Source organism: Musca autumnalis, unplaced genomic scaffold, assembly GCF_047663935.1.
Source record: "Musca autumnalis isolate F117 unplaced genomic scaffold, ASM4766393v1 scaffold_1, whole genome shotgun sequence".
Classification (NCBI taxonomy): domain Eukaryota; kingdom Metazoa; phylum Arthropoda; class Insecta; order Diptera; family Muscidae; genus Musca; species Musca autumnalis.
The window spans coordinates 276,506,694-276,534,072 of record NW_027411644.1 but is presented as its reverse complement, the minus strand read 5'-3'; the positions used below and the strand labels follow the sequence as shown (position 1 = coordinate 276,534,072).

The 27,379-nt window shown below is 36.2% G+C and overlaps 1 protein-coding gene and 1 non-coding gene across 6 annotated transcripts in view; both read left to right on the top strand.

Moving 5' to 3' along the window:
- RhoGAP100F (Rho GTPase activating protein at 100F) overlaps positions 1-27,379 on the top strand; it is a 137,802-nt gene that overhangs the window by 65,277 nt on the left and 45,146 nt on the right. For 2 of the 5 annotated variants that reach the window (XM_073961248.1, XM_073961250.1), the window contains 6 exons: positions 22,803-23,120; positions 23,192-23,314; positions 23,381-23,518; positions 23,583-23,856; positions 23,928-24,940; positions 25,002-26,127. In XM_073961248.1, the coding sequence (XP_073817349.1) occupies positions 22,803-23,120; positions 23,192-23,314; positions 23,381-23,518; positions 23,583-23,856; positions 23,928-24,940; positions 25,002-26,127 (2,992 nt within the window). Of the gene's footprint in view, positions 1-12,487; positions 13,523-22,802; positions 23,121-23,191; positions 23,315-23,380; positions 23,519-23,582; positions 23,857-23,927; positions 24,941-25,001; positions 26,128-27,379 lie in introns of all 5 variants that reach the window. The other 3 variants (XM_073961247.1, XM_073961246.1, XM_073961249.1) reach the window with 3 other exon arrangements.
- TRNAL-CAG (transfer RNA leucine (anticodon CAG)) lies at positions 3,749-3,831 on the top strand. The gene has a single exon. It is a non-coding gene; the product is annotated as a tRNA-Leu (tRNA).

The window sequence follows — 27,379 nt, the reverse complement described above, 5'->3', positions numbered from 1 at the left end:
TGATACGGCCAATACATTCATTTCAATGTCGTCATCTTATTTGCTACAAAATATCGTTTCATTTCAATTTTTTACATTTACACGGCAACGTTCGAACTCGAATACTTTCATAGGAAAATGTGTATTTGTATTGTTTGAACCCTCAAAAATATGCATCATCGTAACAATAGTCTTAGACACGAAGTACGTTTGTACCGAATGTGTTGAATCGCTTTAGTCCAACATTTGTTGCTTGGCCCTTTATCCTAATAATTATACCCTCAGCCTTTAGGCTAATGAGGATATATATAGCAGCAGTTTGTGCTTGCGGCCGCAGTTACGACGGTACATTTATTTGTTTTTGGGGGAGAGACACGTCCCTAAATAGCCCTGCCGACACCAACTCAAATTCCTGCTTATGGGGTCTCCAGGGAAAAATTCATCACGCCATAACTCAAAAGTTCGACTCACGGCGGATCTGCCCTTTGGGGTTCTGTATATACTCATAAAGGGCTTTCACTCCCAAAAGGAATTTTCCACCCCAAAATTTCGGTTCAGAGTGTAATTACCCGATTTGGCAGCAAATTCCAAGAGGATCTATATTTGAAAACATCTGCGATACCTCCCTCACAAAAGTTCATCATTTTGCTTAAAGTGCACTTTAAGGGCTGTTCGAGCAATGTTTGACAATTTGTATTGAAAGTATAAAACTTTCGGAAAGAGTGATTGACATTGGTCCATCCTTTGTGCATCGTAATATTTCTTTCACCCCTCACACCACCATTTAAAAATATTTCTCAAATGTGTCTGATTTTTTAGGCGGCACACCCCTAAAGTGGTTAAGTTTTGTTAAATTTTAAGATTGCCAAAGTTTGAGCACAATCGAAATATGTCTACACGTGTCACTGGGACCTCGAAGTTTTCCATAGTATTGTGTATGGGGTCAAAAGCAAATTTGTACGAAATCGCTCTACTGACAACATTTATTGTCCAATCGATAAAAAATTACCAGTTGTTTGATGTGGCTAAAAAACTAATCCTACAAAAAATTGTGGAAATCGATTCGGATTTAAACACTATATGTATAGGTCCATAACCGAATCGGTTATATATAAATACCTCAAAATAGATAAAATAATAATGTTGGTTTTGGACTTCTCGTCTTTATATTTGTTCATTTATAAGAAAAGTATGTATATATTTTACAGTACACAGTCTGTTCTATTTTTATAAAAAAGTGCCAACTTTAGCACTGCAAAAATAAACATATTATTTTCGGTTGATTTGAAATATTTTTTTATTATTCTGCTCAATAAAATAAAAAAGTTAACACTCAAAAAAAAAAAATTTTGGCAACAAATTTCGTGATATGGGTCATAGTGCAATATTATCAATATTGATGGAGATGTTTTCGGATCACTCAGAATGCTATTTTAATATTTTCAAGAAAATCGGTTCAAAAGTGTGAGCCTTATAGTTAATTATTACAACGCAATTTTTGGCAAATTTTGACATTCATCTACAAAATAGTTTTTTGTTTAAAGAAACATGGAATAAATATGTTGTAGGCTTTGAAGAATTACAAAAAATAACTTTCGCATTGACCTCGTTTTGGTATTGCCCAGCATGGAAATCGTACCCGCGCCTTCAGCGCGCAATATATGCATGCATATTGCTAACCAACCAAAAACATAATTCAATAGTTATTTCGTGCGACAAACTCTCCAATTTGTCACATTTTTTCGATATCAGGTAAATTTTATTAGTTGAAGAATTACTTCCCAATGCACAGTGTCCAATTTTATGAAAAACTTGGCCAAAATTCAAAAAAATGAATGCATTTGGGTTCTTATCTTTTTCGGGTCGCTGGTTTCTTTTTTCATATTATTTAACCCTCAGGTAGTCACTGAAGGGGTCTTTTTGGTTCCTTCTCCTATAAAATGTGATCGTATCAGATCAAAATATTCTACAAATTTGTTCGCCATCAATTTTTACTATAGGTCCTTGAATACACCAAAAGTCTATGTCTTACCTAAGCTCCAGAAATATGCAAAATTAAAAACACATTTTAGGGTTAAAGTCGTACTTCATGTGAGTTTTGGCAAAATTGTCATACAAAACATCATTTTAGAAAAATGGCGTCAAAGATAAAAATTTTCTCCACTAAATTTCACTATAAGTCACCAAAGAAATGAAATCTCTATTTGTATTGCATACCAAATATCGGAAATATCGGTATCAATTTTGGCAAGAAACTAAAATTTGTTCGCCATAAAATATTACTATAGGTCCTAGAATACATCAAAACTCTAAATTTTACCTAAACGCCAGGAAGTGACCATATACCATACTCTAACATTCTGCATCAACGAAAATCTGTATATATCGGCAAAATAATATACCACATTAAAAATTAATTAGCAGTTTTTAGCAGCTGATGTAAATTAAAATTGGTTAAAAAAGAACATTTCTATTTTTAAGAATTACAGCTTTGAATAGCCTAATTTACTGTGGTAATTGAATGCAAAAAAACAAGTAAAAAAAGTAGAGATACATATACCCTCAGCCTGTGTATATTGAAACAGTTTTTACCCAAAATACGTGTGTATTTAGGGCGTTTGAACCGACAAAAATGTTGATTAGGATTAAAGATCAAAATTTTTGAGGAGGAGATACTAAAGGGAATGGATCGACATTGACCGTTATGGAAGTGGCTCTCCAGCCACAACATATGGTGTCATAGGTGTTTTTACACTCTTCGGGCTGTTTGCTCAAGAAGTATGGACTTGCCCCTAAAAAAACTTTTACCATCGTAATTGAGGCAGCGAATGCAACTTGCAACAACAAAAATCCAAGTGATTTCGGATAAGTTCACTTTAAGACCTGATATCGGTCTTAAAGTGAACTTATCCGAAATTTTGTGTGGGTGGTACCGGATGGAGTGCACAAATATAGTCCATATTGGAACCTGATCTATATCTGGTAGACATATTAGGATGTGTAAAGTGTAGACCAATTCGGCCACTCCCTTCAAGAGTTACCGTACGAACAATTTTTCCGAACATTTTTGAACTGAAACTAAGTTTGGACAAAATATTACGAAAACCAAATTTTGGATCGAATCGATCGATCCGTTCGAGAGTTATCATGCGCTCCAGCCAGCCAGCCAGCCAGGCAGACAGACAGATAGACGGACGGACATTGCTCAATCGACTCCAAATTGTCTGAAACACATTTCGTCCAAACATACTTGGGCTCTAAAACCATTATTTCGATGAGGCACATTTTGCCCGTATGAAAGTGTATATACCCTCGTTAGCATAAATGCTGAGGGTATAAACATATTTTCTTCTTTCATAACTATTCAGCGAACTCTTTTCAGCAACATTTAAATGTACTATTTAGTGCAAATTTTTCCGATTTTGGCTTATCAGAGTTAATCAGTTGTAAATAAAAATTTACAACAAATAGTTGAAGAAAGTACTTGGCAGCAAACCTACCACAACTCTTTTTTAATTTCCTGTAGATGATTGGAGATTTCAATTGAATTTTGTAAAATAAAGGCATTAAAATCAGAACATCAGATTACTTTGATTTAAAAAGCCTGCAGCCAAACAATGCTCAACCCAAATGTTTGCAACAAATATAAATTTTGTTGTTGTTGTTTTGAAGTATTCAGCTGATAAATTTCAAAAATTTAATATTTTTACATTTTTTACAACATGACATTGTCATTGTAAATTTTGTTATTTGTTAAGTGCTACTATGTGTCAGGATGGCCGAGTGGTCTAAGGCGCTGCGTTCAGGTCGCAGTCTACTCTGTAGGCGTGGGTTCAAATCCCACTTCTGACAAACACTTTTTTAATTCGCTCATTCATAATTTGCACTTTTTGGGGTATTTAAACTTGAATTATAATTTTTCTTTTCGTTAATAGCTGTTTGTGAACAAAATAAAATACTAAATATATAAAATTTATAATCAATAAATTGATTATAATATCATTATCACAGACAGTCAATATTTGTATACCGGGCTGTTTTATACACATCAAAGCGAAAATAATAACAACAAGGTCTTAATAAACATAAGTCAATATTTCAGTTAATATGTAAAATAGATCCCAAAATTAAAATGGCATTTGCCAAAAGTTTAAATTAAGTATTTCATCATTGCCATATAACTTATATCGTCATCTGGCATTGATTTTTATTTACTAATTTTATTTCGATTCTTACATAGTTCCAATTGGATACATTGCTTTGTTCAATTTTCTCTTACGTTTCTTTTTACACCTCTCGTAAGTACTACGTGTTGTCATAAATTATAATCACCGGTTGTGCTAGAAATCTGATGTGGCCCCAAAATCTAATATTTTTATCCCCAAAAATTTCCCGAATTATTTCTTTCTTTATCTAGAAATTTAGCTAGGTCTTTAGATAAGGGATTTTAAAAATATTTATTTTTAAAAGAAATGGTGGACTGTCAAAGTCAAAATTACAATTTTTAATAAGATTGGCCGGTTTTTTTTACCATAAAATGGTCAAACAAAAATAGTCTCTTAAAGGACAAGATTTTGATGTACGGTACAGTAGTTTTCGAGTTATAGTGGACACCGACTTCAAAAATGCAATCCCAAAAAAATTGTTAACATTTCTATGTTACATACAAAACACAATGTTTATTTCGAGTCAATTTTTCTTAATTTTTTTAGATTACTATTACGTAAGCCAATAAATAATTTTTGAATTTGCTGAAAGTAACATTCTTAACTTACATTCAAAATTCTCTAAATATTATACTTATTTTCTTTAACCGCCTTATTTTATTCTACATATTCAGACCGTAATCTTGTCAAAGTTATGTTATCTGCAATATCAGCAGGCGGCCCTACAGCTATTCTTGCAGCATCAGTCTTTTTTGAGCTTTACTTAATTAACGAACTACATTGAGTAATGTAGTTGATTAGATGGCAAAACCACTTATCGCTATGTGATGAGTATCAGTGGCATAGAGTGTGTGTGTCCGACTACAAAACCTGGAGATGTGAGTTCGACGCTCAACGTCGGCGAACAACGTTTTTGTTATAAAAATACGAATACGAATTGTTGTTGATGTACATGTAAGCGTTTAAATAATCCTTATGGTTCGTAAGTGTGGCACAGTGCGAAGTGTGTTTAGCTACAAATTAGAAGCTCGCAGGTTCAATCCCAGCAGCGGACAGAAATAAAAGCACTAAATATGACACATATAGTAATGACGACACATATAACTTAATTTTTAGCTCGACATTGCCCCATTACTCTTCAGGGGCTAGTCGACTGATTTGTAAGGTAGTGACGTCTATTCTTAACCCATTAATGCATGAAGTTCCCTGTTTTAGAATGAGAATAAGAGAAATAAATAATTTCAACAACTTTTATCATTTGTGAAAAATGACTTTACACTTTTGACTACAATAAGCACATCATTTTAGGGTTGGATTGAAGTCAAACATGTGATATTTCACGTCTTAATGAGTATTATCATGTTAACATGTATTGGAAGCAATGAACTTCTGGAGGAAGACAATACATGTCCAAACATTATGTGGCATATACCGGCGGAAAGTTAGTAAGTTAGTAAAATTTGGATACCACAGAAATGGCCAGAAATTTGACGAAATTGCACCACCATTTGCGATGTCGCATTCGTGTCCTGTAAGCAGTCACTAACAGGTCCATCATATAAACCTACGTCTGTGGGTATATGTACACACAGAAAACATGTCCTCTCTAACATATGTCCCAAACATATTTTGCAGCAAACATATATTTGTTAGCAAGTAGAAAAAAATACTGGCTTTCTGAGAGATTAAAAAACAATTTTGGCGAGTTTTTGTTTTTATTGACTAACAACCATCACACACCACCAAACAAAGCAGAGACAAATTTTGCTGCTTTTTATTTATTAATTTTTTAATTTGTAATATTGTAACTTGCCGTTTCTTCTAAAGATTTTCACTGTAGTTGTTATCGAATTGTAAGCATGGCAGAACAATATGAATCATATGTACATACATGTTGAGTCAATCAGCGCTATGTTGAGATATTAGATGTTGCCTTTATATTAAAGAAATTACAAATTTGTTGTTGCGAAGTATTTGACTATACGAACTTTGTGAGACGATGGTGGGGGTTATGGTTTGTTGATACATTGTCAATGTGATGGTGACACGATGAGATCGATGAAAATGTAGGGAAAATATGTTCTAACATAAAAAATATGTTGGTACCCAAACATTTAAATTGAGATATGTTACAAAATGTTGCAAACAGAACACAGGACACAAACAAATTATGTTTGGATCCAAACATATATTTGTTTGCAATCAGCCCCAGACAAATATTTGTTTGGATCCAAATCTATTTCTAACATATATTTTTCTGCGTGTAGAATATCCTGACACCAATAAAAACATTAATTTTGTCCATAGTCACTTTTAACTCACCATATTCCTGAGGAGCATATACTTTAGATATGCCCGAGAATGTCGTCCGTAAAAATTGTTCAAAGAATTTTGTTGGGTTCTTTGTGGACTGCGCTTACTGGGTGGGCTGATTTACACCCTCTTTCAATTCGGTAACATGGATCTACTATAAGCCAACTGTTTTCTCTTCGACTTTGAGTATCCGCTTTATTAATCCGAAAAAGTTTTGAAGACAGTTTACTCTCATATATATAGGACTTATCATATTTATATTCTACTTCTATCTTTATATTCTACTTCTACAGCAGATAGGTCGGTCCATGTTCATATTCACTGGCATCCGAATCTGCGTCATTTTCATTCCCCTCAATTTCGAGGAACCACAAAAATATTGGTCGCGTTTATATCACCATTCTATGCAAGATCGTCTAATATTGTTAATGCAGTCAATGTAAAAGTTACAGCATAGATTGAGTAACCTAGCTGCATAGCGTCCGTTTTATCGGCCGCTTTAAAAAATATTTATTTCCTCTCTATTAATACAAATTAAATATGAAACAAAAGGAAGAAATCTTTAACTTGGAGAGGATACAAAATAATAACGTGTGCAAAACGTTTAGAATTTAATACACTTTTACTAACCTGCCGACTATTTGGTTCGATTTTTTAATATTTTTCTCATTTTTTGCAAATAAACTTGAAATTTGAAGGAATCACACTGTGCAACACTGAAAATGCAAACAACTTCTAATGGACATTTGCTAAAAGTACAATTAAGGCTACAAAAACCCTAGTTGAGTTTCGTGTTGTTCGATCGGGTTTGCATATTATAGTATTTTGAATTTTTTTAATAATTTTGCTTTGTGGTCTTCAGCAATATTATAGCCCTACAGTAGTAAAACTTAAGTGTCGAACAGACAAACTAGGAAAAAGTGCATCTACCGCGTCAAAATCGAAAAATAATTGCTCTGTTCCAGAACCTGCAAGAAGCTACTACTTTTTACTACGATAACATTTTTTCCTTTATGTTATCGGAAAAAATAGTAAAAATTAGTAGATTCTAGCAGTACTGGTATAGACCATATATGAAATGTTTACATAATTTCATAATTGCCAGTAGCAGCTAAACTATTGGGAGTTGAACCAAGTAACCTGTCGCAAAAAAATTAAAAATAATGTGTACATCATTTCTTCAGAACATTCTGAAACTCTAAAATACTAATTTCTGCTCAATATTTACCCATGTTTAGACGAGGCCATACAATCTAAACCCGATCTAGCAACACAAAACCCAAATAAAACCATATGTCTATTGGGTCAGGACTTTCATAAAATCCGCAGTAGAAGTTGTTTGCACACAATTACCTTGAAAATTTTGCACAGTGTAATTATAAATTGTGATGTGTTGTCAATCATCCCAAACAATTTTATACAAGACATCGACCTAAATAAAGAATTGGCGTAAGAAATAAAAATGGACGCTATGCATTAATGGGTTAATTCTAATTCTTTATGAACCAATTATTTAGTTATTTTACGTTTACAATTTTGTTTTTTCAAAATAGTCTAGCTTAGTCCCATTGTTGTTGTTTTAATATTTTAAAACAACTATTTTATTAGTGGAAAAGATTTGGCATTGTTCGCCAAGGGGTAAGGCAGGGAATACTATAGTTTCGATCCACGCCACTGGATCTCATCAGTTCCCTTGTTTCTTGTTTGTTATTTTTCAATAACTTCTTCAACAAGAAACTTTTTATACCAATCGTCAGCTCGAAGTATAAAGGTAAGCAAAGAAAAAAGTTCAATGAGAAGTTTTTCCTTGGCAACCTCATACAACTCCGACGAAAGTGTCTGCGAAAACAATTCAAACCTCTTCCACTTGTATGTGTCGTCGAATTTCGACGAATGCACACACCAAAATTTGGTTGGTCTGCTTTACAGCAAAAACAACACACGTCGTGCCAGTGTCTTCAATTTGAAGAATTGTGGCGTTTTTTTATTGGGATAGCGTTTGCAAATTTTGTTTTTTCAAAATAGTCTGGGTTAATCTCATTGTTGTTGTTTTAATATTTTAAAACAACTATTTTATTAGTGGAAAAGATTTGGCATTGTTCGCCAAGGGGTAAGGCAGGGAATACTATAGTTTCGATCCACGCCACTGGATCTCATCAGTTCCCTTGTTTCTTGTTTGTGGATATTCTCCACCGAAGTTATTTTTCAATAACTTCTTCAACAAGAAACTTTTTCGAAAGTGTCTGCGAAAACAATTCAAACCTCTTCCACTTGTATGTGTCGTCGAATTTCGACGAATGCAAACACCAAAATTTGGTTTACGTTTACCTGTTAAGGCGATGATGATCATATGCTTTAATTTTGTTATTTTTCTCTTTCGAGACGAGCTAATTCATCAGTAGTGGGATTCTCTAACGCATTTTTTGGTTACCGACAAAAATCGGTAAAATTAAGTTGCTTAAAATTTCGTAATTAATGAATTTTGTTGGTAAGTTAGCGACCAACATAAAGTTGTCGCTAGGTACTACCGATAGCAACCGTGTTGTCAACTTTTATTGGTACTTTTCATTCGTAATTTTGCGTTATAAATTTACCGATTTTTGTCTGTAACCAAAAAATGCGTTAGAGAATCCCACTACAGAAGGTTTTTGTAAATGAAAATGAATGTCAGAGAAATTGTCATCACAAACCACTACGCTACATGTTTCGCACTTGGTGAGAGTACTCATCAGGTGTATTTTGTGCAGCAATCTGAATATGCCTCTACATATAACTGTTAATATGTTTATTTTTAGAATGCAGCTCGTCTCGAAAGACTAAAATAACAAAATATTTAGTTTTTTTTCTGGGAAAGATTTGCGGAACATGACGTTTGCTCAGAACAATTCAAATATCAGTCAGGTCTGCAGCTTAAATTGACTTGGACATTATCATAATTATATTTCTGGCCTAATAATGAACAATCGAATATTTATCGTTAAAAATGGCTTTATTGTTCATCAAAATATTCTCCAACGTGATTTATACACTTCAGCTTGCGCTCAAACCAATTGTCTCAAAACTTTTATCACTCCGATGGAGACATCTCTAAAACATCAGCATCTTCCGGCGGCAAAATTCATTGATCACTTCTTTTTCCAAAATCAATTTGCAACAATCGACACGAACCTTTTTTGAGTGATTATCAAAGTATGTGGGATCCAAAGAGGAGAAGTCTTTTTTTTACCGCCAGATGTTCATGCAATATCGAATGTATGCTATTGAATGAAATGCTCAAGGATGCCTCTATCTCACGGTATGTCACTTGACTTGATCTTGCATTATCAGTTCACGCACGGCATCAATATTCTCTTGGAAAACGACTGTATTTGGACGACCTTCCCGACATTTGTCCTTGGACGATGGTCGATCACGAATGAATTCATTAAACCAGTTTTTTCACAGTACTAAAATGCTTCATCGCCATACAAAGATTAAGTTAATGTATGCACTCTTGTAATAATCTACGTCGAAAATTAATGTTTCAAGTCACTGTAAATACTACAATATATGGTAAGGTCAAACCGTACTAAGTATGTTTATGCTAAAAATGTCAAACGCTCCAATGGAAATGTCTAATGGCGCTAGGCAACTCTTAGGTAGTCTAGGCTAAAATATGTACATATAGTTACCTCGTAGAATATTTTGTTATAAATATGTAGTAGGATATAGATCTGGCAACTTTAACGTCATCTAGCGGTAAATAGGCAAACTATCTTCAAATAACTAATCGACGTTTTATGTCTTGACTAAAGTGAAAAAATTAACGTATGAAGGTTTATGCCTTGACTAATGAATGAATCACCCTGTAACATGGTTAAGATTAACCAGTGTCTTCAGCATCAATTACTGATATTTTGATGATGTTTTATACGGATGCCCATATCGTACCTACTGGCATTGCTCACAGATTGTAGCCATAACAACATGATGGGGGTTACGACGTATTAAAGTCGTTAGTTTGTCCAACGAATCAAGGTTGTGCCACTAACCCAATACTTTTGCACATGTTTTTATAGTTCTTAGGGCTGAATTTGTTATAAGTAGACAGCGGAATCCTATGCAAATGCATATATGGTTAGGATGGTCGTAGAGAAAATCTGATAAGACAGAAACTCGTTTTATCACAAAATAAAACGAAGAAGGCCCAGAAAATTTTGCATATCGTGCATATTTTGACGTATTCTTACATATTTGCATAGAATTAGTATATGCAAAACCATATGCAAAAGTATATACAAGGATTTGTGGTCTAAATATCCCACCGAAATGACTGAAATTTAGTATTAAGCCTTCGATGGGGCTATAAAACTTTCAACATGAAATTTGTCGGCATAGGTCCACGTCTTCATATAGCCCCCATAGAAAGGTACCCTAGATTTTCGGTATTTTGAAGGTTGTGACCTCAATATCCCACCGAAATGACTGAAATTTGGTATTTAGTCTTCGTTGGACCTGAATTTCGTCGGTATAGGTCCACGTCTTTATATAGCCCCCATAGAACGGTACCTACGGATTTGTGGTATTTTTAAGGTTATGGCCTCAATATCTCACCGAAGTGACTGAAATGTAGTATTTAGTCTTCGTTGGCGGTAAAAACTTTACAACTGAAATTTGTCCGCATATATCCACGTCTTCATACAGCCCCCGTAGAACGGTACATCCAGATTTTCGATATTTTGATGGTTGTGGCCTCAATATCCCACCGAAATGACTGAAATTTGGTATTTAGTCTTCGTTGGGGGTATAAAACTTTGCACTTGAAATTTGTCGGTATAGGTGCACGTCTTCACATAGCCCCCATAGAGGGCCATAACTTTCAAAATCCCTCCGAAATGGCTGACATTTGGTATTAAGTCCTCCTTGGGGGTATAAAACTTTCCATCTGAAACTTGTCGGTATTGGTCCAATCCTTCATATAGCCCTCATAGAACAATACCTCCCAACTTCCGATATTTTGAAGGTCATGCCTGTGGATATACATTTGTTTATTTTATTAACTTGTCTGAAGAGAATTTTAAACAGAAAAATTGTACACACAAACATGTTTGTGCCTATAATTAAAATATTTGTTGCATAAAAAATATGTAAAATGCAAAATTTTGCATATGCAAATTTTTATGCATTTTGCATAATTTTGCATATGTCGTAGGTTTCGATTGCAACTTAATCAGAAGCCTAAAAAATATGCCCAGCCCCAAAGTTTGACATGAATCGGACCACAAATAGAGGTTGCATAAAATTCCGATGTCTAATTATAAGGCACATAGGTATGTATGTTATTTTATGGGGTATTTCAATTAAAAATCCTTCGGAATTGGTCCATAAAGCCCTATTATTTCGTAGCTACCAGATTTGCTTCATATTTTTCTCTTAGGCAGCGTTTGTGGACTTTTGTGACTTCAGTACATTTTTCTACACTTTTCTCTTTTTATCTGTTTATGGAAAAATAAGTTAACACAGTGCATGTTAACTTATTTTTCCATCTGGGGTCATATGCTTCATTTAGTCATATGATAATATCTCAGATTTGCCATCATATACCCTCTCTAGAGCGTTGCTCGCAAATAATCCTCAATAACGACTGTTTTATATCTGATCGCCCTTTAAGCTTTAAAAATTCGTCCATTCATTACAGTTTCCAAATTCCTAAAAAAGTGTTGTAAAAATTTACGATAATAGCTTTTCTGGTCGTTAAATAATATATTTCAAAAAGCCATGTTCAAGATAACAAATCTGATTAGCCATTTCAATTGTTATTGAAATGTCATGTTTAAATTCTTTTTATATATTCACGATGTGAAACAATAAGTGCTACCGCAACCCAACAGCGAAAAAGTCATGTAAACTAGTGTAATATTGACATACAATACACACACACACACACACGTGTCTGTATCAAAATTGGACATCAAAAGTTCATTAGTGTCATTTGTATGGAATTGTAGTGCAATCAAATGTCCTTTTTTCGAATTAAAATACATATGTAGAATGTACACATGTATAAATATAAGTGTATATGTGTGCGGAAAATTATAGGTCTAGGACAACAGATAAAACCTATGAATGATTACTACTCAACCACCGAATGAATATTTAATCAATATATTAAGAAATTATCATTAAAACGATACACAAACGAACACTAAAAAACAACGCAATAAACAGCAACGCCAGGACAACGCTTTAAAAATAAACGAATAAACGAAAGAAACAAAAATCACAGCAACAATAACTTAAACCTACAAACATATAAACGAAATTACAAAATTATACTCAGGGATATCTAACTAAAAAAAACAAAAATAACAAAAACTAATCATCATCTTAAACACAATATCCGTCCACACTAAATATAACAAAAAAGTCAAAAGAGAAAAACAGAACAGAACAGAATACAACAAAACCAACCCAAAAAAGGCAAAACTATACAGTTAACACTTGGCCCCTAGGAGACACAACGAAATACCAAAAACCCAGTGAAAACAAAACGCAGCAAAATGTTAACCATTTAATTATAGCCCCAAAATATAACGAAATGTTAGGACCTCACTTTAACGCAAACAAGAAACGAACAAACATAGAAAAAGATTCATAGCTTTGTTGTTAAATAAACACAACCAACAACAACAACCACTGCCAAAGAACAACTCTTAAGGATGAGAAAGCAATGAGCGTCAAACGACCAACCATTGCTCCAAGGATAAAACAAACAGTGAACAAAGCAGAACTATGGCAAAAATTAAAGTGCGCACGCGTTATGGAAAATTTCTTCAAATCCATTGACAATTTCTTCTAAGTGAGCTCCCCTTGTGGTGCGGGTGTTCATTTTCTGGCTGGTGGGAGTCATAAATTTCAACTCTCTCTCTCCCTCACCCTCTGGGAAAAATTGTGACGTGAATTTCGTTTTATTTCGTTTGGAGGCGAACCCCAAAAAAACTACCAAAATTTTCTCCTCACACACAAAGTTAATGTGCGACAGCACATCCACTGGCTGTTTTCTAAGTAGAAACAGTGGCCGCAAGGTAAGCTATGAAATATTATCTTCAGTGAAGTTATCATAAACTGAATTGTAAGTACTTGGTCATAAAAAAACAAGATTAATATAATGAGAGAAATATGTATAGGCCTAAGGAGTTGCTTGAGAATAAATATTTGTTGTGGTTATTCAAAATAGCCACGCTTAATCCCAGTGTTATGGTCTTTTTAATATTTTATTAAACCAACTTTAATGTATTTATGTATATATCCATTTGAACAATTAAAATGAGATCTTTTGGCTTTGTCAGCAGTTTAAATCCGTCAGGCTGTGAATGTATGTACAAAAACAATAACAGTAGGTTCACATCTTCAAGAAGAGATACCGAATTTCAAAAAGATATGACATTTTCGTGGATCATTAAAGAAGTGTTGAACGTTTACGGTGTACATTTTCAGGCGATTGAGGTGTGGGTTAAATAAACATTCTACACGTATTCGTATAAAGTCTATAATTCTGCGTATACACCAAGAACTCGCTTTGTTTCGTTAACACGTTCAAAAAACGCGACTCAAAGTAAAACGACGCAAAGCGAATAATGATTTTCAATGGTAAATCATGTAAAGTTCGGAGATTGACTAAGAAATCGCTACTTTTTCAAAAAAGAAAATTACCGTAATATGATAGTTTTTTTTTCACTACATAATAATTCTAACTACCGTTTGGGACACTCCATTCTCAGTCAGCATCGTTTTTATACCTTCAGGCTAACGAGGATATAGTATATGTATGTACACTTTGACTCTGCCAAAAATGTGCCTCATCGAAATAATGGTTTTAAACCCCAAGTATGTTTGGACGAAATGCGTTTCAGACAATTTGGAGTCGAACTAGCATTGTTCGTTCGTCTGTCTAGCTGGCTGGTGCACACGATAACTGTCTCAGTAAAACAACTCATTACAAAATCCCCTACTAACCCATTACTTTAACAAGAGCTCGTCGCACAGTGTTACCGCGTGGACAAAAATCAAAAAATGTGATGTTAACTTTTACATATCGTCGGTGTCATGCTTAAGTGTTCCATATGCCATTTGCCTGTTTTGAGATAATCGCATTTTAATGTTTTTCGTCACAACTGTGTTGAGCTGGCTAAAGAAAATATTTACATTTTTGACATGAAATATTTATAATAGTATATAGAACATATTTGCAAAAATTTAGAGGAATATGTATTGAAATATAAAAGTTATAGAGATTTTTTTTTAAAAAAAAGAATTTTTGTCGATTTGTTCCATATCCGCACTTATGACACAAATGTGAAATATTGTAAATCACATGGAACAAAGTGACAAAAAATTTTCCATCTTTGCCTCCCTCAATAAATTAAATACTTCTAAATCGAAAATTAAAATTCTGATTTTTGAAATGTGTTTTTAAACTTGTAAGTTTTTAAAATAATAATTTCATAACTGAAAAAAGTTTATGCTTTCCCGTCGAGGCGTGGATATCTCGGAAACTAGAGCAGATAGGAGAAAGCCGACTAGAAATTCAGAAAGAGCAAACCCTAGAAACCACCTGTATCTCAAAAAGTCAAAAATGGCGTATGGAACACTTAAGCATGACACCGACGATATGTTTATGTTTTTTCTTACAGTAAACACTCCGATACAACGAATCTGAAAGAATTTTGTCGATATGTGCATCCATAATGAAGTTAAAGCTCTTTAAATATGAAAAATATTTCCCAGATAATCTAAAGCGATAATCATATGAAAATTAGACGACATTTAAAATAACATTTTATGAAAAGTTTGTTGATAGTATTAAAAGTTTTGGGTGGGGATTTGATGGGTGGGCTACAAATAAAAAAATTAGTACAAAAAGTTGACATCAACTGCACATGGGCAAAGTACCGTTATCAAGAACTAAACATTTAAATTTGATAAAAAAAGTATAAATTCTTAATATTTCGTAGAGTATATCTTTTGATTGCCACCTTGGCTCTTAATTTCCGTTAATTGGGCATCTCTTCCGAAGCAAAATGTGTAAAAACATTCTGCCCATCCCTGCAACCTTCTGAGATATATCGGTTCAGATTTTTTATAGCCCTCATATATATCTTTTCCCGATTTTGCTACAACTTGTTAAATTTTGATCGAATAGCCTTGAAATTTAATATGTGTTATTTTCCTGAATAGCTACACCGATTTTCACAAATATCGGTTCAGATTTGGATATAGCCCCCATATATATCTTTCCCCGATTTTGCTATAAATCGCTCAATTTTTGATGAATAGACTTCAAATTTAACATGGGATGTTTCCTCAGGTCAATGTTAACTTTTACCGATTTTGATTTGATTTCTCAAAAATCGGTTCAGATTTCGATATAGCCCCCATATATATCTTTCCCCGATTTTGCTATAATTCGCTCAATTTTTGATGAATATCCTTCAAATTTAACATGGGAGGTTCCTCAGGCCCCTGTTCAGTTTTACCGTTGACCTAGGCTGATGAATGTCTGCACAAGTACTTATGAGGGCACAGGAATGAAAAATATCAACTTTGATCCATATCGTTCGGTTAACACACATTGCGTGTTAAGTGCATCGAATACATAAAATCGGGCGAACATATATATAATAGCTACATCCAAATCTATCCCGATTTTTGTCAAAATCGGTGAAACTTAAAAAGGGCTTATGAAAACATCTCATGTTAAATTTGTAGGCTGTTTTCCAAAAATTTACCGATTTATAGCAAAATCGGGGAAAGATATATATGGGGGCTATATCGAAATCTGAACCGATTTTTGAGAAATCAAATCAAAATCGGTAAAAGTGAACATTGGCCTGAGGAAACATCCCATGTTAAATTTGACGTCTATTCATCAAAAATTGAGCGATTTATAGCAAAATCGGGGAAAGATATATATGGGAGTTATATCCAAAACTGTACCGATTTTTATGAAAATCGGTGAAACTACTCAGGGGCCTAAGAAAATATCACATATAAAATTTGAAGGCTATTCGATTAAAATTTACCGATTTATATCAAAATCGGTGAAAAATATTTTTGTGAAAATCGGTAGAGCTACTCAGGGGCTTAAGACAATATTTCATATTATATTTGAAGGCTATTTGATAAAAATTGACCGGGTTATAGCAAAATCGGGGAAAGATATATATGGGGGCTATATCCAAATCTGAACCGATATGGACCATGAACATTTTCATTACTATGCCCTTAATAAGTACTTGTGCAAGAATTCATCAACCTAGGTCAACTCCTTCTATTTTTGTCCACTTTTGTATGGAATCGGCAACACTGTGAGTCGCGCAAAATATGTAGTTAGTTTTTGATCTCTTAAATGAGTAGTTAAATAAGTACTTACTAAAAGGCGTGACTACTTATTTAACTACCTATTTAAGTGTACAATGCACGATGGGGCCAATGACAGGTTTTTGAGGCAAAAAAGCTGGGTTTAAAATGTTAACGCCATATTAGCAAAAGCACCGAAAATGTGCAGCTTTGCCTGCTGAAATTTCTCCGAAATATGTTTAGCAAGAATGAACAACAGCAACATGTAGCAAAAATTTTCACAAAAATATTGCTAGCGATGCTGATGCTATTTGATATTGTTGCTATAATAAAACAGCATCGGACACGCATACTCATATTTAGCAGCACACATGATCAACACATATCAGAAAAGAGAATAAGCAACAAAGTTTCAACGCAACGTAGCAAAAAATTGTTTTTGAGATCAGGGTTACCAGCATTAAAAATCACGATATAATTAATACCACTTTTTTGTTCAAAGGACATGTGATTTTTTGGTGAAGCCGTTTAATATTTGTTTTTGTTATTTTTAAACAATTATAATTATTAATTGTTAATGGAGGCATTTAACATTAAATGACACCTTATTTGTTACTGCGTTGGCAACACTACTCACAAAAACACCCCTCGATTGTCGGTTTGCTTCGACGATTGGTCAACCGAGTGCTAAATATGTATCGTGATTGTCGATTATGCCTAACGAAAAAAAGCTTAGGCGTACAAAACGAAATAAGCAAACTTCTACAAAAATAAATATGCGTTTGGTTGCATATTTATTGAAGTGTACAGCTAATGCTAATGGTTTTAGATGCTGGCTTTTTTTAAACCCTGACAAAGTCATTGTAATCAGGACCACAAGAACTACCTTCTGTAAAAAATTCCAAAACTACCCAGCAAAAAGTTTGCCTCTAAAGAGGCAGTTAAATCATATGTACAAGTGATCTGGAAGTGCATCAAATTATCCATTTTCACTCATGATTTTTACAAGAGCGTGACTACTGAAAGAGGCACTCCATTGCACTGCATTTTAACTGACCCTCTGGCACTGCATTTTAACTGACCCTTTGGCATTGCTTTTAACCTTTGGGGTAGACTAGGATGCAGTCCAAAGCACGTGCTTTGATACAGGCATTCTGCATTCCCAGAACAAATAAAATGCATTTATTAATTGTGTAAAACAATAATATTAAGAACTTTATTACATTAACACAAATTATGAAAATTCTCCATTGAATTCAATCGCAACCATGCGTGTTTCCTCCACTCTCCATTTAATTTAAGCTGAACTGTTTTTGCTTCGTCTGCTAAATGGGTTTGATATGGCCTTCCCATCACCCGTTAAGATTTCGACGTGTACTCCAACAGCACTCCATTGGGAAATTTTCTTCTCGTGAGTTACCGGAAAAATGTTCACAAATTAAATATTTTTTATTTTATATTAAACAATTTTTGGAAATGATAACACGCTTATCTCGTTTTGGAAAATGTATGCCGCTGCCTGTAGAGATGTACAAACTGATTTATGTACTTGTAGAAATCTCTAACAACTGCTAATAAAATGTAGCGAACGGAGTGCCTTTTTCACGACTCCGTTTGGACTGCATCAGGATGCTGTTACATTGTGAGGAATTGGAGTGCCTTTTTCACGACTCCGTTTAACTGCATCCGGATGCTGTTAAATTGTGAACAATTGGATTGCCTTTTTCACGACTCCGTTGAACTGCATCCGGATGTTGTTAAAATGTGACAAGTGGATGTGATTCTTTGGATTGCATCCAAATGCGGTTAAAATGTGAGGAATGGAGTGCCTTTTTCACGACTCCGTTCGAATTGCATCAAAACATGCCGTGAAAGAATTAGTCCACATTGCACTACTTCCAATTTATTTTGCTGGGTATTGTCGAACTTAACTTAAACTGCACTTAATAAACAGTTTTTGAACTTTTGTGGGGAAGTTGCCCGAAGGAACTTGATCTAATTTTTGTAGTTATCGTATTAACCAGTTAGCCAGACAGGCATGGTATATGGGGTTATAAAACATTATTTCAAAAAGACACAATTCTGAGCGTGACAAATTGTACACATTAGCTATATGAATTATTTCAACCTAATTTTCCTGTAACATATTTTGATGAGGATTAGATAAAATCTTAAAATAATTTAAATTTTTTTACAGTGTTTTATTTAACTTGCTTTGGTGTCTGTTTAGTTCAAATCTAGTAACTCATTTTTAACACAGTTGCAGTTGACCAATTAACTTGTGCAAATTTCGCTTTTCAGATTGGGATGACAATACATGAATATGAAACCAAAACTAATATGGGTCCCTTTTTTCCTATAGCCCGCATATAGCGGTACCACCCGATTTCAGGTGTTTTGAAGAGTTTGTCTTCATTTTTAGTCCGAATTGGCTGTAACTTGGCATTTGGATGTACAGGAACTCCCCCACCAAAAATTGTGGACATAGGTCAGATTTTGGTGTAGCCCCCATATAACGGTTTAGTAATTTCCAGTTACCTCCATCATTAATAGTTGTATTTTCGTGTTACCTAGTCAAGACCCGATATGGCCCATCTTCGAGCTTAAATAAAGTTTGGGAAAAATATTACTAAATCCATTTTGGACCAATCTGTTGCTCCGTTCAAGAAATAGCGATTTTTTTAACTTTTCTGGGGTAGGTATGTTGTGAACCGATAAGCAACATCTTCGAACTTTATCTAAGATTCGCACAAATATTACGATATGCAGTTTCTCATGAAGCATGGACTTGCACCGAAAAAACTTGTAACACCGTAATAGTGGCCCCGAAAACAACCTGTTGCAAAAAAGTCAAAACGAGTCGAGAACAGGTCTTAAACTGCACATTTTTTAAAATATTTAAATTTTTGCGTGGGCAGTACCCGAAGGAGTGGACCGATATCTGCGAACTTGATCTAAGATTTGACAAAATATTACGAGGGCCAAATTGTGAATCGAATCGGTTGATCCGTTCGAAAGTTATCGTGTGCTCCAACCAGACAGAAGGGCGCACATGGCTAAATCGACTCCAAAATGTCTGAAACAAATTTCGTCCAAACATACCATTATTTCGATTAGGTTCATTTTTGTCGTTTCTTATGGGCATAGGGGTTGAGGATATAACAAATATACCCCCATTTTTATAAGTCTTCTTTTGTTATAGTTTGGATTTACCGAACAGATTTATAGCGTTCCGGTTAACTTAAAGTTAAAAGTGATGATGGAATTTCAGGGAGGAGCTTCTTGTCATTAACTTTCAATATGAAAATTATATGTTTAATGCCTCCAAGTTAGTTTATTTTGCATTTTCAAATCCATCAGATAGTAAAAGAACACATGTAATAATGGCCCTTAGATTGTGAAAAATTGTGTTCATGGATTTTTTGCTAAAGAAGAATTCTTTACATGGCTTAAAAGTTTTTGTATACATGTATAGAACTTGGATTGGGCGCCAGAATTTCTTTAACTTACACTAAAGAATTTATGAGAAGATCCACGATAGGAAATCAGAATTTCTCTAAAAGAAGACCGACGATTGGACGCCAAAATTTTTATTTTGGCAGATACACGATTGGGCGACAGTGTTTGTTATTAACAAACACACGATTTGGTCGCCAGAATTTCATTGCTCAGCATTGCTCTATCAACAAAACAACATTGGGCTTTCAGAAATTCTTTGTGTTTGTGTTGGGCATCAACTTTTCATTATCCACGATTTGGAGCCAAATCGTCTTTAGGGAAATAACTACAATTGGTTTCTTTATGAAAGTAACAACGATTGTCAATGAAAATATCCATGATTTTTCTCTATAATATAACCCGTGTGGGAGCCAAATTGGGTCTGTTAAAATAAACACGATTGGATGTCACAATTTTCTATTAACAGATTCACGATTTATCGCCATTATATGATTATTTAAAGTCTACAGGTTGGATGTCAGAATATTAATATACGCAGGACTGTGATTGGCAGTCAGAAGTTGCATATTAACATACCCACGACTAGGCTCCAGAATTAATCCATTAACGAACTCCCGTCTTGGCTCTATAATTTTTATATTAACTATAATAACAATGTGTATAATATTTTAGTGTCATGGCAAATTAACTATTTCCTGATACCGCTGCGTGATACAAGCCCTAAAAAGATGTCTCGTGTCTCGGCGTTTTTTCTCCTCAATTCTCCTGAATTCTACCTGTCAATACAAAAAACCCAAATGGAGGACACCATGATGTCCCAACGTTCCCACTAATTCCATATTCTTTCCATAAATTACTCAATAAAGATAAAGTGGCAAATTAAAGCCTTAATTTTAAACTTTTGTGAAGTAGATAACAAAGGAAAGGGCCTAAACATTCCATGGACATATTTAACGCAATTTTGGCTGGGGGTTTGAGAACATTATTTCGGAGAGTGTGAATTTCCTAAAAAGTTATATATGTAGTTGTATATGTATATTACTCTGAAGTAATCTAACAAAGGGTCTCCAATATGATAAATGATACGATCAAAAGTATATGGGAACAAGGTTAACATCATTGTTAAATAAGAAATTTCGCAGATATGAACTTCCAAAATTTGTTCCGGTGGACCACCGCTCGAAATGAAATCCCGGATACCTCCCTGTTACGTCATGTTTCCTTCACCAAGTAATATCAAGCGTCATTGAATCAAATCAGAATTTCATATTATCCTTTAAATCAAACAAAAATTATTAAAATACCAACTTTCCTCAACGTCCTCGATTTTGAAATAATTAAAATCCTACATTAAGAAGACCTTGAATGCCGGAATACTTTGAATTTTCAAATGCCATGTAAACATTTCGAAATGCCAGACGATTACAATGGACTTAAACACTTGTTGTTAGAATTGTTGTTGTTGGTGGCGTTCTTGCAAATCTCCTTGTCGTCGTAAAACACGCTACTGTTCCGCCCATATTTCCAGGAATTTAAGAAAATACAAAATGTTACTTGGAGCAGCGGCAATTGATGTGCGATTGTATGTGTGTGTGGGATGGTAAATAATGTATGACATTTTTCATTGTTTTGTAAATCCAAGTAGTGGGAAAACACGCAACAACAAAGGAGTGCAGGTGACTCATAACAACAACAACAACAATAGCTATAGAAAAAGTTAAAAAAAACATGTGAACCAAAGAACCAATCAAATAAACATTGTATCCAAACGATGTGCTATGGTAATGACAATGTTTCGGCTATTGATGACGTGAAAGTGTGTCTGTGGAGAAAATGGGGATTCGAGGTTTGCAAAAATGTCTAGCCGGTGTCATAGCTTTGAGATTTTATGGATTGACATTCAATTGCAGGAACTTTTTTCTTTTGAAATTTGTAATGAGACCAAGGAAAAAAATTATACGTCTTAATAGCCTGGGGTGTCGTACTGTTATAAAATGGCTTGCTCGAATATCCGCCTAGGCAATATCAACATTTTCTGCAGTTGTTAAACTGCTCGACCCAATGTTGCCTACAGTTCCTTAGTATTTTAGCCATAATCTCTTCGTTTTGAATCTACGATAGTAAGGTTTAATAGCATTGAACTGAAATAGATTCACGGTGCTCTTGAAGCAACTGTAAATGGAAGGTACTTACACCAGGAAAGTTTTTGCGGATTCTGAAACTACAATGTTCATTGATGAGAAAAATCAAAAAACAAACAGAAAAGCGCTCCGGCGATTTTTTTTTGTTTTTGATTTTTCTCATCTATGAACTTGTAGTTTCAGAATCCGCAAAAACTTCCCAGGTGTAAGCACCTTCCATTTAAAGTTGCTTCAAGAGCACCGTGATTCGGTGTTCCCCTAAATGATATGAAAAAAATTATCTCTCCTGGAATGTTTGTGGGAATATTTTTTTCTAAGACCCCGAGATCAATTAACCGTTTCTTCATTAACTCAAAATAAAAAACAGTTTTATTTAATCAAATTTAATTTTTTTTCTTCTTTTCAGGAAAATGGAAGATCAGTTCCTGATGTTACGGCAAGCCCGGGCCGTGCGCCGCCCGGACCATTGCCATCAAATCAAATGCAAACGATGGTTAATCAACAGCAGCAGCAACAACAACAACATCACCAGCAGCAGCAACATCATCAACAGCAACAACAATCACAGCATCAACAACATCATCAACAAAGACAGGGTGGCTCCAAGGAGCCCGTACTACTGCAAGGTGATTTCCGAAAGGTATCTGGGATTAGTTCAGAAATCTTTCGACAGATAGAAGCTGTTGAAAATGATCATGATCCGAATACAGCAGCCGCCTTGGAGGTAAGATAAGCCTATTCTATTCCCTCTTTTTTAGAAAGCTAACCTTAAAATATTTCTTCTATTTCCTTTAGGCGGTTGAGAGAAGAGGTGAAATGATTGTACGCATCCTGGAACCCCATAGTATTGGTGGTAAGCAGGCAGTGGATGCGGCCCATAAATTATTGGCAAAGAAAGATAATCGGCATATAGTACAGGTAGGTCTTTGATGGTAGATTTTTTAAACGGATTCCGAAGTCTCCTAACATAACATTTACTTGCAGTTGGTGGAAATCGTAAAGAGACCCGGTCAAACCTTAGGTTTATACATACGTGAAGGAAATGGTGCCGATCGTACCGATGGTGTATTCATTTCACGCATTGCCATTGAATCAGCTGTGTCAAACAGTGGTTGCCTGAAGGTAAGATCCTATTTCACTCTCTTTGAGACAATTAGTGATTTGTTGTTCTTCTCTTCCTCTCCAGGTGGGCGATGAAATTCTCGCCGTTAACCTAGTCGATGTCACACATATGTCCCTGGATGACGTTGTGATAATAATGTCAATTCCTAGGCGCCTTGTGTTGGCCATACGCCAGCGTTGCGGTAATCGTGGCACCGGCTCACCCGGCCCGCCTTCCATGTCACGACCCGAACAGAAACCACCACCGGTTGTTGTCATGAAACGTGACCTGCGAGACGAGGAGCTAGACGAGACTGATCACATGTCAAGATCCCGTTCATCACGCGAAAGACGTACAGGTATTTGATATTGTTGCTTGGTTGTGATATATTAAGGTTGGTCTTTTTCTCTTCTTCCCCCCTTTTCACAGGAGATGGCCGTGAGATGTCCGAGTCACGTTCCCGCCTGGGTTTGGGTCTGAACAACTATAGTCCGCAATCGGAACAATTGGATATGTATTATAATACACGTCCAGGTATGGAACCACCTAATTGGGGCTATAAACCACCACCACCGCCATCATCAGTAATTACGGAACAGCCCAAGGGTCATCAGTTTGCTCCATCACATGCGTATTACAAGAATGCCGGAACATTGGAAAGTTTGGCCGAGAAGGTGCATTCTTTCTATCCTGGAGCCCCGCCATCTCGTCGTTTGTCGGTGGGTAATGTGCCACAGAGGGCACGTTTCCCTCGGTCTGGTTCGGACCAGCATTTGCCTCGCGTTGAATATGCCGACTATTCGAATTCATTGGGTCGCCACTCGTTGCTGCGGCCCAGCCTAAAGCCCAGTGGAGGTTCAGTGATTATGGGTCCTGGCGGTACTCTGGGCCGTTATGGTCGTTATGATCCTCATTCAAATGCCAAATATGGACCGAGTGGTACTCAGTCCCTGACACGAAGATCAAGACCCAATTTGGATTATTCCAGTGATACCGAGGCCACGGTTGGACCGCGGCCCAATTACTACTACTACAACAGGCCTGCCATTGGCAGCATGCCACGTGGTGCAGGGGCTCCGGGTGGAGCCTCAGTACTGGGTGGTGGCCCAGATATGGCTAAATTTAATTCACTGCCAAGAGATCGGCCCGGTGTACGTTTGCCGGGTATACGTGCGCGTATAAGCGATCGCATTATGGACGAGAATGATGGAAATATTTCGGCACCCGAATTTAATGCTCGGCGAGATCGTGATTTGAGATCACGTATTACCGCCAGTCCTCAGTCCATATTTACATCGGACGAATATCGAGCCTGGCTGAGAAGAGCACCCAGCAGTTCAGCCATTGCCGAGCAAATGCGTATGACAAGGGATCTACTGAATCAACCCAGGTCTCATAGGTTCTCTTGCAGTGCCGAGAACATACACGATGCTTTGAGAAATGTAAGTAGCCCCAAGACACTTTGAGATCCCATCTCACCTTCTTTTCTCTCTCTCCTTCTAGACCGAAAGCATTTACTCCAGCCGAACGGGTATTTTGGGTGCCGGCACACTGGATCGCCATTTGGGTATGCCTCGTCCCATTTCATCACTGCCGGTGCGTTCAATGTCATCCCAGCACATAGGTGGACCCAATTCCATACGTTCACCCAGTATTCGTCGCATGCGCCAGCTACTCGAACTCTCAGCTGGCCCGGCCAGCCCTAGTGGTAGCATTATGAGCACAGGAGGCCATCAAAGTCCGGCACCCACACCCAGCGCCACCCTACCGCGACCACATCGACAAATCGACATAAATCCTGCAGAGTTTAGCAAATACAAGCTCGACAAACCCATTGTGGATATTGGCGGCGTATCGGGTATGTTGTGGATTCACCTGTTAGCGGGCCGTGGCCTACGTTCGGCACCCGAACTAGGACCACAGCACGGTGCAGGAGGACAACATCTACCGGCGCCCACACGTGATTTATATTGTGTGATAGAATGCGATCGGGTACACAAGGCTCGTACTGTGGTACGTTCGGGTGATTTGCAATTCGATTGGGATGAATCATTTGAACTGGATTTGGTGGGTAATAAACAGTTGGATGTTCTGGTATACTCCTGGGATCCACAACATCGCCACAAGCTGTGCTATCGTGGTGCCATATCACTGTCAACGATATTGCGACAATCTCCGCTACATCAACTTGCCCTCAAGGTGGAGCCACGTGGTACGATTTACATACGCATGCGTCACACCGATCCCATAGCTTTATATAAGCGTCGTGGTTTACCTAGCCTAAGGGCTGGTTATCCCACACTCTTTGGTGCTGATCTAGAGACTGTTGTTAATCGTGAATCAAAGGGAGCACCGGGCTGTGCACCAGTACCCATTGTTTTGCGCCGCTGTGTCGAAGAGGTAGAACGACGTGGTCTTGACATAATCGGTCTGTATCGCTTGTGCGGTTCGGCCACCAAGAAACGTTTGCTGCGCGAAGCATTCGAACGTAACAGTCGTGCCGTGGAATTGACCCCAGAACATGTTCCTGATATCAATGTCATCACTGGTGTGCTGAAAGACTATCTAAGAGAATTGCCAGAACCGTTGTTTACGCGATGTCTCTTCCAGATGACAGTCGATGCATTGGGTAAGTGATTTGTGTTGTTTTAAAATCAACGATAGGAAAAAAATTGAAACTTTTCTCATATCAATAAGAGAATGCAGATTTTATTTCTAGACCAACAAACCTTATCCCAAAAACCCCAGAAGCTCTTAAAATCCTTGTTAAATTCCAGCTTAAAATTCCATGATTTAATTCTCTATAGTCCTTTAACAATTAAAGCTCCGATTAAATAGTATGAAAGTTCCTAATTAAAACTTATCCTTTTCTCAATTCTTAAACGCGAATAAAGCTTTGTGGTTCTGGGGTCGCAGCAAAATACTTAAAAACAAGTGAGCAAAGGCTATAGTCGGGACGCGGCCGACCATGTGATACCCTACACCACTACCCCTGTGCATAAGCTTTTCCCTGGTAAACATTTCTTTTAGGGAATATAAACCGACTACCACCAAAAATAATATGCCTCTTTGTCTCTGGTACCCCCATAAGCAACCAAAATTTCGTGACCATTACAAAAAAATCGGAAATGGGATGCATTATCGGCTATTGCCATATCTCTGCTTTTTGCCACCTATAACAACCTAATTTACATCGTTTCCTACTTTCCTTGCCAGATTTTGCTTTTGATATATCTCTTAAATAAGCAGAGATATTGGCTTTGAAATAAAACGTTGACCTTTCTCCAAATAAGTGTTTGCCCATTCCGACCCCTGAATATAATCCGACCATCATCAAAATCAATAGGCTTCTTTCTATTTGGGACCCCCATTAACCCCTAAAATTTCGTGACCATCCGATCAAAGTTGCGACCTGTAGCGTGATTACAAAAAAATCGAAAAATGGGATGCATTATCGGCTATTGCCATATCTTTGCTATTTGACCACCTACGACAACCTGCTTTACATCGTTGTAAAGGTGATATTTTCTACTTTCCTTGCCATGTTTTGCTTTTGATATACCTCTTAAAGAAACAGAGATATTGGCTTTGAAATAAAATGTTCACTTTTCTCCAAATAAGTGTTTGCCCATTCCGACCCCTAAATATTATCCGACCATCACCAAAATCAATATGCTTCTTCATCTGTGAGACCCCCATTAACCCTGAAATTTTCGTGACGATCCGATCAATATTGCGACCTGTAGCGTGATTTCCAAAAAAATAGAAAAATTGGATGTATTACCGACTATTGCGATATCTCCGTTATTTGGTTACCTACGCCGACCTAGTTTGCATCATTATAAAGGCGGGATCTTCTACTTTATATAGTCAGGCTTTGC